This window comes from Alligator sinensis, unplaced genomic scaffold (assembly GCF_000455745.1).
Source record: "Alligator sinensis unplaced genomic scaffold, ASM45574v1 scaffold553_1, whole genome shotgun sequence".
NCBI lineage: Eukaryota > Metazoa > Chordata > Crocodylia > Alligatoridae > Alligator > Alligator sinensis.
In genome coordinates this window covers 1,358,571-1,375,407 of record NW_005842389.1, presented here as the reverse complement: position 1 = coordinate 1,375,407, position 16,837 = coordinate 1,358,571, and the positions used below count along the sequence as shown (strand labels likewise).

At 63.3% G+C, this 16,837-nt stretch overlaps 2 protein-coding genes across 3 annotated transcripts in view; both read right to left on the bottom strand.

The window, feature by feature from the left end:
• Nucleotides 1-5,706: 5,706 nt before the first annotated feature.
• On the bottom strand, nt 5,707-9,708 carry TAGLN2 (transgelin 2). The gene is made up of 4 exons (XM_006029583.3): nt 9,510-9,708; nt 8,684-8,858; nt 8,038-8,140; nt 5,707-6,979 (listed from the first exon to the last, which is right to left on the bottom strand). Exons 1-4 carry the CDS (start codon nt 9,690-9,692, stop codon nt 6,838-6,840), a joined length of 603 nt encoding a protein of 200 aa, XP_006029645.1. The 5' UTR covers nt 9,693-9,708; the 3' UTR covers nt 5,707-6,837.
• Nucleotides 9,591-16,837, bottom strand: part of IGSF9 (immunoglobulin superfamily member 9) — a 47,045-nt gene continuing 39,798 nt past the window's right edge. For both annotated transcript variants that reach the window (XM_025211084.1, XM_025211085.1), the window contains one exon: nt 9,591-9,708. The gene's annotated coding sequence lies outside the window, so the exon portion shown is untranslated. The remainder of the gene's footprint in view (nt 9,709-16,837) is intronic.

Sequence of the window (16,837 nt, the reverse complement as noted above, 5' to 3'; positions counted from 1 at the left end):
TGCGCTCGCGCCAGGGCTCGCCCCGTGCACTGACCCCAGGGTCAAGTGGGTCCAGGCCTGGGTGCAGCTGCACCCCCCCCAGGTCCCCTTGCCCCGCAGCGCTGCAGCACCGTCCGAGCTGGGCGCAGGCTAGACGGGCCCACGTGTGCCACGTGCGGTCCACCCCGGGCCCACGGCGGCAGTGCGGGCAGGCGACACGGCTCCGGGCGTAGCTTCGACACCCCCGGCTGACAGCCTGGGGGCTGGGCTGGCAATGCGGAGCCCACGCGCTCTGGCTGTGCCAGCTGGGGCTGCCAACTGTCTTGCATCGTAATGACACGAATGACTGAGCGGCCGCCCTTACAACTTGACGTCGGGAAGGCAAAGACACGTGGCTGTTGCATTTAAAAAACCCGCCCGTGTACAAATCGGGTTCGACATTTAATATTTATTTTCACGAATGCCCCCGCATTATCTCCCAGGTGCCTCTCGTGGGTCTGGAGATTTCTCTCTCGTTCCCGGGCGATGCTGCAGGGCTGGCAGCCCTGATGCCTGCTCCAGCGACCGAGCAGAGCCGAGGCCTGGGAATCCGGTTCTGGGTGACGCCTCGTAAAAGTCCTTCCCCAAATCACCCGGCGGTGGAGGGGTGGGTGCTGCCCCGAGCTGGGGCAGGGCTGCGCTGGAGCCAGGCCGCGACGCCCGGCTGCGCTGCGGGAGGGGAAGGTCCCGCCCAGGCGAAGCTGCGGCAACTCGCTCCTTCAAAGGGCAGGTCGAGGCAGGAGGGCTGGTCCCGAGTGACGGGGTCTGAGCTGAGCCCAGGGCGCAGCAGCAGGTCCCTTGAACCCGGCTGGTCTCTGTCTGGCCCCGCTCTCTTGTCCCCCCTTGTTGGCCAGCTCGCAGGAAGGTCGCGGGGCGGTGTCAGCCCTTCAAGCCGGTGATCAGGTGAGCTCTCGCTGTAAGGGGCTGTTTCCAGGCTGTCTCCCTCCCTGGCAAGACCCCTGCCCGAGACCCCTTCCCCCTGTCCTGCCCGTGTGCCCGTCCCTCAGAGGGAAGCAGGGTTCATATGTCCCAGACAGCAGAGAGGGACAGGATGGGGTGGGAGGGCTCCTGCCCGCGCACCTCTGCCAGGCTCAGATGCGAAGCAGAGGCATTGCCCGGTTCCTCTCTGGCGCAGGGCTCTGCCCGTCACTGCAGTGGCATTACGGCTGTGCAGCTCCCCTCCGCGGGACAGAAGCAGGCTCCTCACAGCCCTGACACCTCCCATTGCCCTTGCTGCCGCATGGACCTCAGAGCCTCGCTGGCCCCCGGCCATCGTGGGAGCAGCTCTGCCAAACCCCATGGGAGCGGTGCACGGACTGCGCACAAGCATGCGGCTCCTTCTGAAGTCAGGACCTTGCGGGTGCTTGCACGCCTGGTCTGTAACGCCCTGCCTGCCCCTCGCCCTGTGGTCTCTCGTCGGGCTTGGGATTCCTCTCAGCACTTTAGTTCGTCTTGCCCTGTCAGGCTCTCCGCTGACTCCTGTAGCTGTCACGAGGTGACCAGCAGGAGGCCAAAGGCTCATGCTGCACCCCGGAGAGTCCCCACAGAAACCCCGGGGAGGGCTGCTGTGCCCCTGCGCACACCCCAGCATGGGCCTGCCCTGCTGCTTGGCTTTCCTGTGAGCAGGCCAGACTGGTGGAGCCATGCAGGCCAACGCCTGCGTCTGGCACAAGGCGCTGCCAGAGGGTCCCACGAAGCCTCCATGTGCCTGCAAACCCTTTGCATCTTCCCCATCCAAACTGCATCCAGCTTAGGAGCCTGAGCACCAGCGGGCCCCAAAGCCGCGGCCACCGCAGCCTGGCCCGGACTGGTGGGCAGAAGCGGTGCCCCTCTGGCCTGGGCAGCAATGCTGTGCTGGGTGGGACCGCGGGGGACTCCAGAGCTGTCTCTCCACCACTGAGGAAACCCCGTAGCTGAGGGACAGGCCTGCTGTGCTGCTCCACACTGGGAGGAAGAGCTGCTGCTTGGCTGCGCAGGGGGGAGCAGAGCTGGCCACCCCCAGGCAGCCTGGGCTGGGGGGCACATGCAGAGCTGCACACAGCACTGCAGACTTGGCTGCGCCCAGCCACAGGAACATGGACCGCTCTGCACCCCCCCGACACGCTCCAGTGCTCAGATGTGAGCCCGCCCCTGCACTCATCCCCTGACACCGTTTTTCCACTACGTGAATGGCGGAAATGACTCACCGCTTTGTGCCACCTCCCTGCTGCTGCTCCCGGGTCTCCAGACGCACTGAGGAGGGGAAGCAGCTTTGCACAGAGCCCATGGCTCCTGTATCGGTGCCCGCCGCCATCTCCCTGGCTGCAGCCAGAGGGGCCAGCTGGCCCTTCCAGCAAGGCTATGGTCAAACATATACCTCAGCACCCCGTGGTCCCCCCGGGGAGAGGTGTGCGTGGGGAGGCCCAGCATGCTGCAAGCCCCCTGCTTCCCTGTACCCCTGTGCTGCCCAGCCGGGTCCACCCCCAGCTCATCCCCCCACTTCAGCACTGAGGCCTGGCTGGGCCTGCCTGGGGCAGGGCCCGTCTCGCTGCTGCAGCCCAGGGAGCATCTCCTCTCCCACAGTTACCCCTGCATTGCCAGTCCAGGCGTAGCACGGCTCTGCTTGTGGGGGGGCTGGGACACACGAGCTGTCCCTCATTTCTAAACCCTGTGGCTTGTGGCAGGGGTGCCCTTGGCTGGTCTCATTCATGCCCCATGGACTGGCACCTGGGGAACCCCCTTAATCTGATCTCACTGTGTCTGCACAAGGGCTGCCCACCCAGCTGCACTGGTTTCAATGTGATCTTGGCCAAGAGGCACCATCACTGCGTAGACCCATCAGGACCTGGATGCCCACCCAGCTCCCTCAGTCTGCAGCACAGGCTGCATCTAGGACAGGAGTCTGGGATCCGTGGGTCATTCAGGACTCGGGAAGTGAAAGGAAGAGAGGGACACAGCCAGGCTAGGCCCTCCCTGCCTGGGTCCTGACCCATCCTGTGCCTCCTGCTGTGGGGTGCACCTGCGCCAGGTGTGGCCAGGGCAACGGTGGGGCTGGGTGGGGGGAAGGTTGCTGTACATGTCCTTAGTGCCCGTGTGGATGGTGACTGCAGGAGCAGGGTGTGGGGGTGCAGAGGCAGCCGTGCCTGGTCCAGCGTGCTTGGCAGGGGCAGAGGGCCAAGGTGGGTTTAGCTTGGGTCACACCCCCTCTGGCCTGGTGAAGTGCTAGCTAGACAGGAGCTGGTCCAGAAGAGCTCTCCAGGGCTGAGCACTGCATCGGCGCTGTGCCCAGCCCCGGGGTGGCACTGTCCCTGCTCTCACAGCCCAGGGGGTGGGCTCTCCCCACTGGGGCTGGCCAGGGACTCCAGTGACGGGTGGCTGCAGTGAGTCTGATCAGACAGACCTGTCGTTAAGGCAACACAGTAGCTCCAGGAGCAGGTAAATATTTGCCCTAGGAGGTGGCTCTCTGCTCCAGCCAAGCCTGTATTTGCAGGGCTCCAGCCTTTGCTGTCAGCAGCGGGTCAAGGAGAGAAACTGCATTCGGGGCACTGCAGTCCCTCTCTGCCAGTGCCACTGGGCAGCACGGACCACAATTGCAAAGATACCAACACCTGGGCTCCCACTACCTGGTGTCCTACGGGACAGGCCTGAGACTCCTTTAGACAGGCCTGAGCACCCAGCGTGCCTGACGTTCGTGATCCGGAGCCGGTGGGCACCGTCCTTCAGTACAGTCATCAGCTGCCACCGTCAGATACTGGGCAGACCCTCCAAGAGGGCATAGTGCTGGGGCAGTGCAAAGGGTATCTATAAACCTGCCAGCAAACACCGAGCATGCAGCTCCATGCAACAGGGCCACGGCAGCAGCACGACACACACCCTGGGTGTCATTGCTAGGGCCTGCAGCCCCTGGGCAGCAGGTGTTTGCTCTGGGGGTGGTCCATGCCCATCTGCCCAGACCATGCTGGGCACCTGGGCCCACTGAGCTTCAAGCAGCACAGCAATGTCTGCTCCAGACCCACTGGCAGGTGCTGAGCAGAAGGGGGAGCATGCAGCACAGGCAGTGCCAGACAGGCTCCCCAGAGAAGGGCCTGCCCCATGTAGGGATCGGGGCAGCCGCTTGCCCTTGCTGTGAGGGCCTTGCCCAGGTGTGGGTGTGGTGAGGGGACTGGCATAGCTGTTTGCCTTGGGGCCATGCGCAGCCCCAACAGGAAAGCAGAGACCACACATGTGCCTGGGGGTCAGGATGTGCTTGCTGCGGCTTGGGGATACCACAGCCCATGGGACCACCCAGAGGACTACTGGCAAGTCCCTCAGGCTGGCCGGGGTCCTGTGCTCCCCCCTTCTGGGGAACAAGGCTCTGCTGGCCTGGGGGAAGATGAATCTGTGTCTGTGGGGAGGAGGGACCAGGCTGAGCCAGCCATGCCCCCCAAGCTGCCCAGGGGCTGCAGGGGTGAGCAGGGGCTGTACAGTGCTTGCAAGGAGCAGGCTGTGGTCACTGGTGCAAGGTTGGCCTCATGCCCCACTGCTGACCCCAGCCCAGATGGGAGCAGACCCCAGCCAGGGCAGGGCCCGAGCTGCAGTGATGGCCCAGCTTCCCCCTCCAGAGCAAGGGCGTGGGCTGAGGCTGCATGGATGTCCTGAACACACTGCCTCTGAACAAGGCCCTGGGCTGCCTGCTTGGCCGTGGAGCCAGGTCCTGCTGCAATCAGCTAACCCTGGCCCAGGTCCAAGCCCTGGCAACAGATTGCTTTCAGCGCGCAGGTTGCTCCAGTGCAGGGACAGTTGTGGGAGTGGGGGTGCCCCCAGCTGCAGGAACACCACTGCAGTGCCCCAGGCCCGTGGCAGGGCCTTTGCTCACATCTCCTAGAGCTGCAGAGGCAGGGCTGTCCTGGCTGCAGCAGCAGCACATTCCCATGCAGCCCGATGCCAGCGTGGCCAAGGGCAGCACCGCCTGCTGCTCCTGCTGCCCCCACCTGAGACCCATGTCTGCCTGGGTGCTGCCCGCCCCACAGGGCAAAGTGTGGAGCAGGAGCCACCTGCCCACATCAGCTCAGCCACTCGGCCCTTACAGTAACAGAGCTGGGCTCTGGCAGAAACCCCTGGAGGAGCAGACCCCTGTCCCCAGCCAGGCTCAGGGGCACTAAGTGCCTGTCTCACTGGGGACAGGTTACACCATCCCTTCCCAGTCCAGTGGTGTCAACCTGCTGGAAGAAGCAACCTTAGCACACCATGCATGGCTCCTGGCCTGATACCCAGGCAGGGGCTGTGGCTTGTAGCACCCAGACTGTGCCCCTTGGTTGTTCCTGGGCCCCCAAGCAGGCCCCGCATTCACCTGCAGCTTCTAGGGCAGTGTCCTCTACTAGTACCAGCAGAACTGCCCTCCCACCCCATCCCCGAGGGTCCTGCCCACACCTTCCTCCTCCCCACAGGTACTGCTGCCATGGGCCTGGCACACATCTGCAGGGCAGCGCTCCATCCTGGAGCTGTCCCTGGCAGTGCCGGGGGTTCTTGCAGACCCCTCAGCAGAGGCCTGGCTGATGGGGCATAAGGGCCGGTGCAGCAGCCAGCTGGTCTCTGCCACTGTCTCTGGTTCACCCAGCCCATGGGGCAGTGCCAGGCCTTGGGAAGGGCAGCCCCCAGCTCTCACTGTCAGGACCTGTGCAAGCTGCTCAAGTGTCCCCATCCCTTCCCACACCACACTAGATACAGGGGTATAAACAAGGCTTGGGCGATCTTTATTCTTGTTGGGGACCTGGGAACACATCCCACAGCAGAACACCACAGGTACAGCAATCAGCAGAGGTGATGGCTCCGGGCTGGGGCAACCCCATAGAGCAAGCCCAGCCCCTGGGCATGGCTGCTAGCTGGGAGGTGACAGCTCCCCGGGGGAACTGCTAAGGCACCAGGGTTGAGGCTGAATAATAAGGCACCCAGGAAGCTGTAGTGGGGGGCTGGGGAGGCAGCCCTGCTACAGCACCAGACTACCCAGCCATGCACGGAGAATACATGGCTTTGCCCGCAAGCAGCCCACAGCTGCTCTGACCCCGTGGGGTTGGAAGGAACCAGGAGACATCAGTGTGACTCTTCCAAGCCCTTAAGGCTACATCCTTTGGAGAAGAGCAGATGTCACCCCCAGCACCTGGCTGGCAGGACTGCGCCAACACCCAAAGCAGAAGGCACCATTGTAGTTGCCTAGTACAGGAAAAGCAGGGAGCACCTGGCCAGATAGTCACTGGCTGCCCCAGTATGAGAACAACTGGGAAGAGCCCACAAGAGGTTTGGTCCTAGGGTCGGGACATCCCGGCAGTGCGGCTGCCCTGTGCCTGGAATGGGAGAGAGTGGTGGCTTTGGTGCTTCAGCAAACAAGTAGAGCCCCAAGCCAGGGCAAGGAGAAGCTGCCTAGCAGAGATGGCTTTGGCACGTAGCTTCGAAGACCGGGATCAGGGTGGGGCAGCCTCAGTTGGTCCCAGTATCAGTCTAGAGGGTTTGGTCCATGTGGAAGCTCAGGTCTTTGCAGGCCAAGGACAATTTGGGAGGGTGTCTGGATCCTGTCTCCAGCAGCATGTGCTGCCTGTGACCCCCCTGGGTGGAGGAGACAGGCTCCAGGCTGCACAGAGGGGCAGGGGAACTCAGGGCAGAGGCCCTTCCTTCCCCTCTAGATGGAGGGGGAGGTATCGTCTCACAGGGGAACGGTCAGGAAAGTCACTGGGTTGTTCTAGACTGCAGACAGAGGTAAAGCCCTGGGCAGGGGGAGGAGGAGGAGGAGAGGGTGGTGGGGAAAGAGGAGGAGGAGGAAGATGATAATGATGCTGAAGATGGAGGCAGCAAAGCAGCATGGGCTGATCAGAGGATCTGGCGTGGCATCCCATAGCCCGTCATGCCTGCCTGCGAGGCACCCCGGTTGGTGCCCATCTGCAGCCCGATCACATTCTGGCCCTCCTTCATTTTGTGATCCGAGAAGGCGCGGCGGTTCTCCTGGGATTTCCTGGGTGAGCAAAGCACGGTCAGAGCAGGGGGCAGAGCACAGCAGGGCCCAGGGCTGTCCCCACCTTTGTCACAGCATCCGCAGGGCTTAGGCAGGACATGCCAATGCCCCTTCAGGCCACAAAGGGCTGGCACATATCACCAGGCCCTCAAGCCAGCCCGGGCCAGACCCAGGACTGGCCCTGGGTCCTGCCCATTAGCACAGGGTTGGAGGGCACTCATTACTACCCCTTGCTCTGGGTCCCTTCCCCCTCCTCTGCTGGGAGCAACAGTGCCAGCTCCAGTGCTTGCATGCAAAGCCAACCTTAGGGAAAATGGCACCCTGGACAAACTTGTAATTTGTCCCCCCACACTCCAGAAGTCAGCGGTGCAGCTGCAGGCAGAGGCAAGCAGGGAGGCAGATCGGGGGAAGGGATGGAGAGAGCAGGGCTGCCCAGGCAGGTCCCAGCCCAGGTTTATCTCATCCCTGGGCACCACACTGCAGCCACCTGGAAACTATCATCCCAGCTTGCTGCTGTCTGAGCACCCGGGGGAGGTGTGGCTGAGGCCGGAAGCAATTTCAGCATTCCTGGTGCAGCAGCCAGCCTGGCCAGGCAAGGTTGTGGGGGTGGGATGGAAGGGGCAGGGAGCGCAGCTGTCCAGGCACATGGCCCAGTCCCCAGCACTATGGGCATCTCCCAGGCCCCATCATGGCGGATGGGGAAACGTGCTCCCACAGCCACCTGCACTGCCCTGCCCACCTCCTCCTGAGCAGTGGCTGGAGGGCCGGGGAGATATCCACAGTGCATCTCCCCAGGATGGGGTGGGGTGCAGGGATCTGTTGGGACAGGGATAGAGTGGTGCTGTGTGTGCCCCCGATACCCCCGACCATAACGCCCTGGGCGGTCACCCACGTCATCCACCCTTAAGGCCAGCTCTGCCTGCATATCTCCTCTGGGCCAGAGAACGTGACTGTAGTTAGGTCACTTAGGGCTCCAGGGAGACCCTGCCCTGCTCCTTCCAGCCCAAGCTGGCCCTTGCCCATTTAACTGTGTCCCTGGGGCAGCACCGGTCACTTACTTGGGGAACCAGTTGGGGTCTCCAAGGAAGAGCCCGTCCTCCTTGGTGACAGCCAGGCTGCCTAGGTTCATCAGGGTCCTCTGCACGCAGGCCATGTTCTTCCCTGGGGGCAGGAGGCAGTGAGCATGGCCCAGCAGACTGACGCAGGTACAGCACCCAGGGTCCCTTGGGGGCTGAACTCCCCCCGGGCCCACAGTGTGCAGGGCCCCCCACCAGTCACAGGCTCTCTCACCCCAAGGTCTGGGCAGAAGCAGGGGTGTTTTTGGATGGGCAGCCCCCTCGCCCGCTCCTGGCTGGCCATACCTCCCCTGAACCCCTCCCCAGAGGCTGCACATGTGCTAGTAGGGCCAAGGGGGCTGTGCTGGCCCCCAAGGGGCAGCCCTGAGACAGAAGGGAGCAGGTATGGGCTGGCTAGGGAGGGGGGGTAAGTGTTTGGGTTGAGTCCCACTGATGCAGGAGCCTCAGGAGGCAGTCATAGGGTCTGGTGGGCAAAGAGACCACAAGAAGAGAAGTGAGTCTGGAGCTTTGCCTGGGCTTGGGACAAGTGGAAAGCCTCCCAGCTGCAGCTTCAGGACTCCCTGGCCCTCTCCATGCTGGGATACAGGGCTTGTGGCTGGAAGCAGCTGATCCCCCTGCCACTGCTCACCTTCCCAGAGGTCCACAGTCTGGAAGATGTCAGTAGCAGCTATGCCATAGTGCTCCGCTGCCTGCAGGAACTGGGAGATCTGCTCCATCTGCTTGAAGGCCATGGTTGAAGGCTGGATCTTGGCTACTGGCGCCTGGCCCCTGGGGTAGAGGCTGTTGATGAGCTTGCACAGCACCTGGGTGGGAGGGAGGACCTGTGACTCTGGATACAGGCTGCCAGGCCGCTGCACATCACAGCCCCACCAGAAGAGAGCAGCGGGTGTTCCTGGTCCAGCACCACTTACCTGGTTGCCCCACTCCCTCACTTGCTGCTGCGTGGCAGGATGTTTTTACCCCTTCCTTAAAGGCACTGGGTGCTGGATGCAGCCAAGGCTGGGGATTGTGACTGGACTGTGCCAATGCTCCTGCTGGGAGCAGAGCAGACCCCGGCTGTAGGGTCTTGCCCCTCTGCTCAGGCTCAGACCGATGCTGCACTGGGGTCAGGGAGGAATTTTAACCCATGGTCAGATCAGTACAGACTGGGGGGTTTTGCCTTTCTCTGTAGCAGGGGCACAGGCTCTACCTGGGATCACTTGAGTGTATGTTGACAACCTTTTACAACAGCAGGACGCTGGCTGCTGTGGTCCCCCTGCTTTCCCTGCGGTAGGTTCGGTCTGTACAGTGATGTCTGTATTGCGTCCAAGTCAACAGTAGTTATGCAAAGAGTTTAGATGATGGGTTGTCTGAGGTAGTTTGGATAGGACTGATCCTGCCTCAGGCAGGGGGTTAGACTGGATGACCCCAGGAGGTCCCCTCCAGCCCCACTGCTCTGGGTTTCTGCTACTTACAGTGCCGTCCTTTAGCCACTGCTGGAAGTTATCCTTGCCCAGCCCGGGCTGCTGCACGCCTGCCCCCTCGCACTGCGTCACAATCCACTGGGTGAGGATCTGCTCCAGCTCGGGGTCGTACTGCCGGTCGATCTTCTGCTGCACCTCCCTGCTGAGCCCGTAGGCTGGTCCCCGGTTGGCCATGGTGACAGTAGGGTGTCTGCAGGGCACAGGGGCAGTGGGTAAGTGTGGGTGCTCTGTTGAGACCTGCATCTAGCCAGCAGCATGGGACAGAGGTACAGGACCCCTCCCCAGTGCCACAAGTGCCCGCACCCTCTGGAGCTGTGCAGGAGCTAGTGCAGGGGCTGGTTTCGGGGCTGCCCAGCAGGGGATCTCTGGCTTTGTTTGGGAGGTTGCCCTGGGAGAGCCTGGCAGGCCAGACCAGGGACCCAGAGCCCCTACCCACTGAGGAAAGGGCTGCTCAGAAGACCTCAGTGCAGCTAGGGCTGGGGTCTCCTCCCTGGCCAGCTGCCCCAGGAGCCTGGGGAGCTGCCCATGCCCTTCTGTCTCCGTCCTGACCAGGGACAGCTCTGTGGCCCATGCCCCCACCTACTAGGGCAGGACCATGGCTCTGCAGGGGTCTCACCAAGCCAGGAGGGGCCCTGGGGCTCCAGCAGCTGAGCCCAGGACTAATTAATAGATTCACAGAAATTAGGGGCCGGAAGGGACCTCAGAGATCATCAGGTCCAGCCCCCCTGCTCAAGGCAGGAAAGACTCCTGGAGTCAGATGACCCCAGCAAGGCGTGCGTCCAGATGTCTTTTGAAGATCCCCAGGAAAAGTGACTGTGCCACCTCTGGGGGGAGTCTGTTCCAGACTCTGGACACACAAAAAGGAAATAAGTTTTTCCTAATGTCTAATCTGAAGCGATCCTCTATCGGTTTATGATCATTATTCCTAGTCTTCCCCCTGGGGTGCCTTGGTGTTCTCCAACCAGGATGGCCTTAGACTGATGGCTAAGGCCATCCTGCTCCTCTGCTCATGCCAGGCTGCCCTGCCCTGCCCTGCCCTCCCCATGGCTTAGACAGGGACTGGCTGGGAACATACAGCAGGGGTGGGACCTGGCCCTTACTCTCCTGTGGGGTTGCTGCAGCCACAGCAGCACAGAGTCACTGAGGTCTGGGTAGAGCCAAGGGCAGGGTTGCTCAGGACCACCTTCCCCCCCCCCCCCCCCCCCCCCCAATCTCTTCCTGGAAGATGCCAGCAGGAGTTCTGTCCAGCCAGCACTACCCATGCACCCCTCCACCCACTCCCAGCAGCCCCCAATGCATCCTCAGGCAAATCTGCCACAGCCCTGAGAGCAAGCACCTCTCATCCAGGACCTGCCCCATGCGAAACCCCGACCCAACTGGGTTCTGCTCATGCACATGCTCGGCAGCACCCCTGGACCCGTCTGCCCTGCAGGGACTCGGGTGCCACAACTGACCCCGAGGGTGCATGAGCCTGAAGGAGCCACAGGCCTAGACTTTATGCTGCATGCAGGGTGCAAGCTGGGCCTGCCTGGGGAGGGGTGGACTTCAGCAAGCAACTGCCCTCCCCCACCCTCCCTTGCCCCAGGGTAGGAGCTCCCTCTCTGAGCAGCCTCTCAAGGGCACGCACCTGCCCAGCTCTTGCTCAGGGGCAGAAATTTTGGCTGGCCTCCTCCCTGCAGGCTCCAGCAAGCCCTGCCCCAGCACCTTCCCCAGAAACAGAAAGGAGATCTTCCAGCCCCACCTATTTCCTACCCCACAGCCCCCTCAGCGCTGCCCAGGTCTGGGGCTCTATCTAGTCCCAGCAGCACCCAGCTCAGACACGCACCGGCACCCCTTGCAGCCTCCTGAAGATGTGATCATGGGGCACATTCATGCTGTAACGGAGGTGGTCAGCCCCGCCCCCCCAGGGACAGTTCCCACCAGTGGGAAAGCACCTGCCCCGGCTCCCCTCCCTGGCCGACGGTACCAGGTGCCCGCACCAGATGCACGATGCCCTGCCTTCCCCATAGCACATTCCAGCCCTAATCTCTGGAATGCAGCCGGGTGCCGGGGCCAGGCCGGAGCTGCCAGCATCCACTCGCTGCAGCCTGGGATGGCGGGGGGGCAGGCAGTGGCCGAGTCCTGTTCTGCACGGCTGCCTGCTCCCAGTGCCCACACTGCCAACAGTCGAGCTGCAACTCCGGCGGCAGCTGTCCTGGTACCACAGTCGGATCCCTGATCCCTGCCAAGCTACCCAGGAAAGGACACCTCTTCCCCTGCACTGGACGCCCCACAGCAAGGGTGCATCTGGCCAAGCCCCTTTGCTGCATGAGACTCTCAGTCTCTGCCTCACACCCAGGACCAGAGGAGCAGCCAGATTCCTGCCAGCCTCAGCCTGCAGCACAGCTACCCAACATCAGCCCCGGCTGTTCCAGCCACTCCAGCACGTAGGCACAGCAAGGCAGCAGGATTGACCCTGCTGCCCGCCTGAGAGGGCAGCGGGTGCCATACGGCCCTGTGCACAAGGGCAGTGCTGCTCTGGGATCTGGTGATCTGCTCCCTCCGCAGCTGCTCTCCTCTGCTGCGGCTGCTGTCTGTTCCCAGGCCCTGGGAGGCCCCAGGGAAGGGCAGTACTGGCTGGGGAAGGAGGGAAGTCAGGCAGCAGATGGACTCACCCTGATAGGGGGTCATACATCCTGCATGGGGCAAGGCATGCGCAGCCACCACCCTCTGGATTAGATACTGACCACAGGCAGGTCCCAGTTCAAACACACCAGCCCCGATAAGGACCCGATCCTGCCGCAGTACAGCGCCCAGCATTTCCATGTGACAGCAATCACCTCCTGGGGCACTTCCGCCAGAGCAGGCCCTGCCCAGCACCCACCCTGCCATGGGAAGGAGCCCGGGGAGTTCCCCCTCTCCACAGACACAGAGAGTCCAGGGCCCTCCGCTCTTGCGAAGTGATCAGCAGTCACCACTTCCTGCCCTCCAGCCCATGAGAGTAAGCATGCAGCCTTGCCAGGGATCCCAGTTATTAATAGCACGAGAGCCTCCCCCAGTGCCCACTTGCACCGCCACCTTGGGGAGGAGCTGGAGCGGGCTTGGGGACCCATGTCCTATAAGGCCTGGCTGTGGAGGGGGAAGCAGTGGGCCGAGACCCCTGGCCTTGGTGCCCACCCCCAAAGCTGCCCGAAATGCTCCTCCCAGGGTTTTTAGCCTGCAAGAGCTAGGGAGGAGAGGAAGGCAGTCTGCTGTGGCCCAAAGTACCTACTCCAGAGACCCACCAGCCCGGCAGCAGCAGGTCTCACTACCTCCCACCCCTGCCCCCAAATACCCACCTATCTGCAAGCCTTTGGGGCAGGGAGCGAGCCCCTAGCTGGCCCCCGCCTGCCAGGGAGGGCAGCTGCCACACAGACCTCCCTCCAGCTGGCTGCTCCCCTGGGGTTCAGGCAGCACCATGCAGGACCCTTGCTTAGCTCCCTCTCCAGGACCTTGAGCGCAGCAGGCACCTGCCTGAGCCAGGAGGGGCTCACAGTGCCCCAGCTACCCAGTGTGCGTGCCCAGCCCTGCCCAGGGGCAGGTAACTACTGGCCCAGTCTTGGTTGCCCTTCCTGCAGCTTCCTACCAATGGGGCAGTGCGAAGGTGCAGAGATGCTGATGACCCTGCACTGGGCACAGGCCCAACCAAGCTTCCCTTCACCAGGGCAGGGCAAGGCAGGCCCTCCAAGGAGGCTGAGACACGCTGCCTCTCAGGGTGTGTGCACAGACCATGACCCTGTGTCCTTCTGGGTGTGTGGGAAGTGTCAGCAGCGCACAGTGTGGGGCCTTTGGTTAACCCCAAGGGCTGACCGCAGCCACCCGGCTACCGCAGCACAGACCCCACAGTGGAACTGGGCCAAGGGCAGGCGAAGCCCTCGGTGAACCCCACGAGCCAGGGCAGGGGCTGGTGCTGCCAGGAGGCTGGCCCCAACTCCCTTGCCTGCCAGCTCCTCGCCCTGCACAGCTGCTGCCGGCTCAGCACAGCTGCCCAGAACCGCCCACACCACAGGGGAAACGCAGGCAGCTGCCAGTCTGGGAGAAGCCCACACCAGAAGCTGCCATGGGCCAGAGCTAACTGGGCAGAGAACAGGCCCTCCCACTCCCCAGCTCCACTGGGCAAGAGACAGGCACCATCACAGTGGTCCTGGGCCTGCCCATGAGACAGCTTCTGCTGCCCTCACCCACTGCAGCATCCCCAGCCAGGTCCAAGGCAGTCCCCACCACCCCGCACGCTCTAGTGCAGCTCCCAAAGCAGAGCACGGCTCCTGGATGCCTCCCTGCAGAAGACAGGACTGAGAAGGGCTGAGGCAAGGCAGCAGCATGGCTACTACTCAAGCTGGAGCTCCCTCCTGAGGCCCAGACTGGTAGCAAGCACCTACCCTGTGGGGTGAGCTTGGCACTGTGAAACTACTGCTTGCACCAGGCATGCCCCAGGATGGCATATGAACTGGCTTGCCTTGGTCTGCTCTCTCGGCCACTCAGCTTCTCCCTCCACAAAAGCCAGCACTCGCTTGTGAGCCCAGCCCCTCCCTGGGGGCACATGGGGTCCAGCTGCCTCAACCACACGGGTGTGATCCACCCAGGTGCCAGGCAGGCCCTGCTCGTCCTCGGAAGAATTTGGCTCAAGCCCTACATCCCTGGGCTTCATGCTCTCACTGCCAGCAGCTGGGAGCTCTAGCCTGTCCTGACTGCAGTGGTCAGGGATGACTGGAAGCAGGCTGCAGCTTGGCGGCTGAGCCTGTCTGCAGCACAGGGCCAGCACCCACCTGGGGAACTGGCTTGGCATCAGGACAGACGCAGGGGCAGAGCAGGGCCATTTCAGCCAAGTACCATGCGATCAGCTCCCACCCCTGCCAGCCCCCTCCTTGTCCCAATGACCCCCACATCCGCACTGCAGGGAGCTGCCCCCTTCCCGGACATGTCCCATGCTATAGGCCTGAAGCAGGGCTGCCTTGGTCACAGGATGGTGGAGTCTGGCTCTGCTCTACAAGCCCATGGCTTTGGCAAGAAAGGCTCAGGGGGCAGGGGAGGGTCCAGAAGGCAGCCCTTGTACAATGCCCCACTGAACACCTGCCAGGACAGTGTGTGGCATTGGGAGCTTCCCCCCTCCCCCAGGCCAGCGTGCTATCAGGGGGTCCCCTCAGTGCAGAGCGTCGGTGGGAAAGGTGCCTCCAGACACACTTCTGCAGGCTGGGAAGAGCTGCAGCAGGCACCAGGCAAAGCCGCAAGAGTGACCAAGCACTTGGAGGCTCCTCACTACGCCCCTAGGAAGGCTTGTGCAAAGCTTGAGGCGCCCAGACTATGAGTCACCGGCGGGGAGGAGACATCCTGTGCTGGAGGGATCTAGCCCAAGCAGACAAAGGATTAGCAGCGGGGCTGCAGGGCTCAGGCTGCAGCGAGGCACTGCAGGAGCCCAGCACTCAGGTGAGCAAGGGCAGGGGAGCCCAGAACAAGCCCGGTGGCAAGCGACAGGCGGCACGGGAAGCTCCAGCCCGCACCACGCAGGAGCTCAGCTGTGACATGCTGCTGCACTGAGCCCCAGAAGGAGCTCGTCATCTCTACAGCACCAGGCTGCCCTGCCAGCACTCTCCCACAGCCCTGCCCTGGACAGCAAGCAGCAGCTCCCTGCGGCAGGGCTGGAAAGGCAGCCGGCCCCATGGATCAGACCACGCAAGAAGGGCCCAGGTCGGAGGGACTGCACTGCTGCAGCCAGGCCCTGCCAAGCCCCACCAGCCTAGGAAGGAGCTGGCCAGGAACAGATCGCTTAGACCCGCAGGCACCAGGGGCCTCTCCTGGCTGCTCTCCCAGGCACCACAGGCCCCAGAGCAGGACTCTGCAGGCGCCTGGAGAAAGCAACAGAGAACCAAGCCCACCCCTGCCAAGCCTGGGCTGGTGCTGGGCAGAGCAGACTCGGAGCAGCTACCAGGGCACCTCAGTCACCAGAGCACAGCTTGGTTTGACCAGCACCCAGGGGCCCTGCTCTGCCCTGCCAGAGAGCGGCTGCAAACAGGGACACGAACCCAGACCTGCATCCAACCACCACCCAGAGCCCCTCGCCAGCTCACACAAACAGGAGCAGAGGCTCCGGAGCTACATCCTCCACCCGCCCCAGAAGAGACATTCAGGCAGATGGGCCACATCCCACACTGGTCTCTGGCTCCCCCGACAGAGCCAGGACGGACTCCCTGGGCCTGCAGGGGCAGAGGAGCCGGCCCTGGAAACAGGCGGGCTGAGTGGCTTGGAAGGCAGCTTTCCAGGAGCCACTGGAGAGCCAGGCTCCCGGCCAGGGCGGATTAGGAAACCAAGAGGAACTGGAATGGGTGTAGACAGCCGTTTCCTCAACACACAGCGGGGCTGGCTGAGGAGGGCAGGGTTGGGAGGGCAGCACAGCACCCCAGGCATTTTCCAGTCCAGCAAACAGCCCCCCAGACCCACCACAGGGTAGCCTGGGGGCAGGCAGCACAGCCCCTTGAGACCCTCAGCGGGAGCCCCAGCCCCTGCACAGGCGAGAAAGCCCCTAGGTGGGGAAGCCCCAGGATGTGGAGCAGGTCACCAGGGCCATTGCCATGGATTCAGTACACAGCAACAGACCAAAACAGGAAGAGGGGGTGGGCACAAGTCTGCCCTGCGCCAGGTCATGCATGGGTCATGCCCAGAACCTGATGCAAGAAGTGTACCCATCTGGGCAGCACCTCCAGGTAGCAGGCAGGGAAGAGGGGGGCCAGCCTCCCTGCACAGAGCCACACCGTCCCAGCCCTTCCTGCCCGTGAGCCCGGGCCCTACGCCCACACTGGGCAGGGCATGCAGCCCCAAGCCGGCAAGGTGCCAGGGGTGTCCACATTTGTCAGCACAGCAGCTCCCCACCCCAGCGCACCTTGCTCTGCAGCTGCTTTGGTCCCAGGAGCAGCCTCCAGGTTTGAAGCAGGGCAGCCGGCGCCGGCAGGGCGCGCCCCATGCCCACTGAGGCTGGGGCAGCCCTCGGGGGATTCAAGGCCCTGTGAGTGCAGGGCCAGTCCCGATAGCCTGCTGGCTCTGCTGGCTGGGGAGGGACCAGGCCGCGCTCAGGGGCCCACCCTCCCGGGGTTAGCCCTGGCACGCAGAGCTGGACGGCCCTGCAGCCCACCCTCCACGCCCAAGCACCCACAGCTCAGGCCCTGCAGCTGCATCTTCCCCTTCTCTGCAAGGCCGGGGCCGCCCCGGCAGCTCCTCGTGAAGCTCTGGGGGCAAAGGAGCATCGCCCCTGTGCAGAGCAGCTGGGCTTGGCCAGGGCCCATCTCCCACAGCCCGCCGGGCGGGGGCCG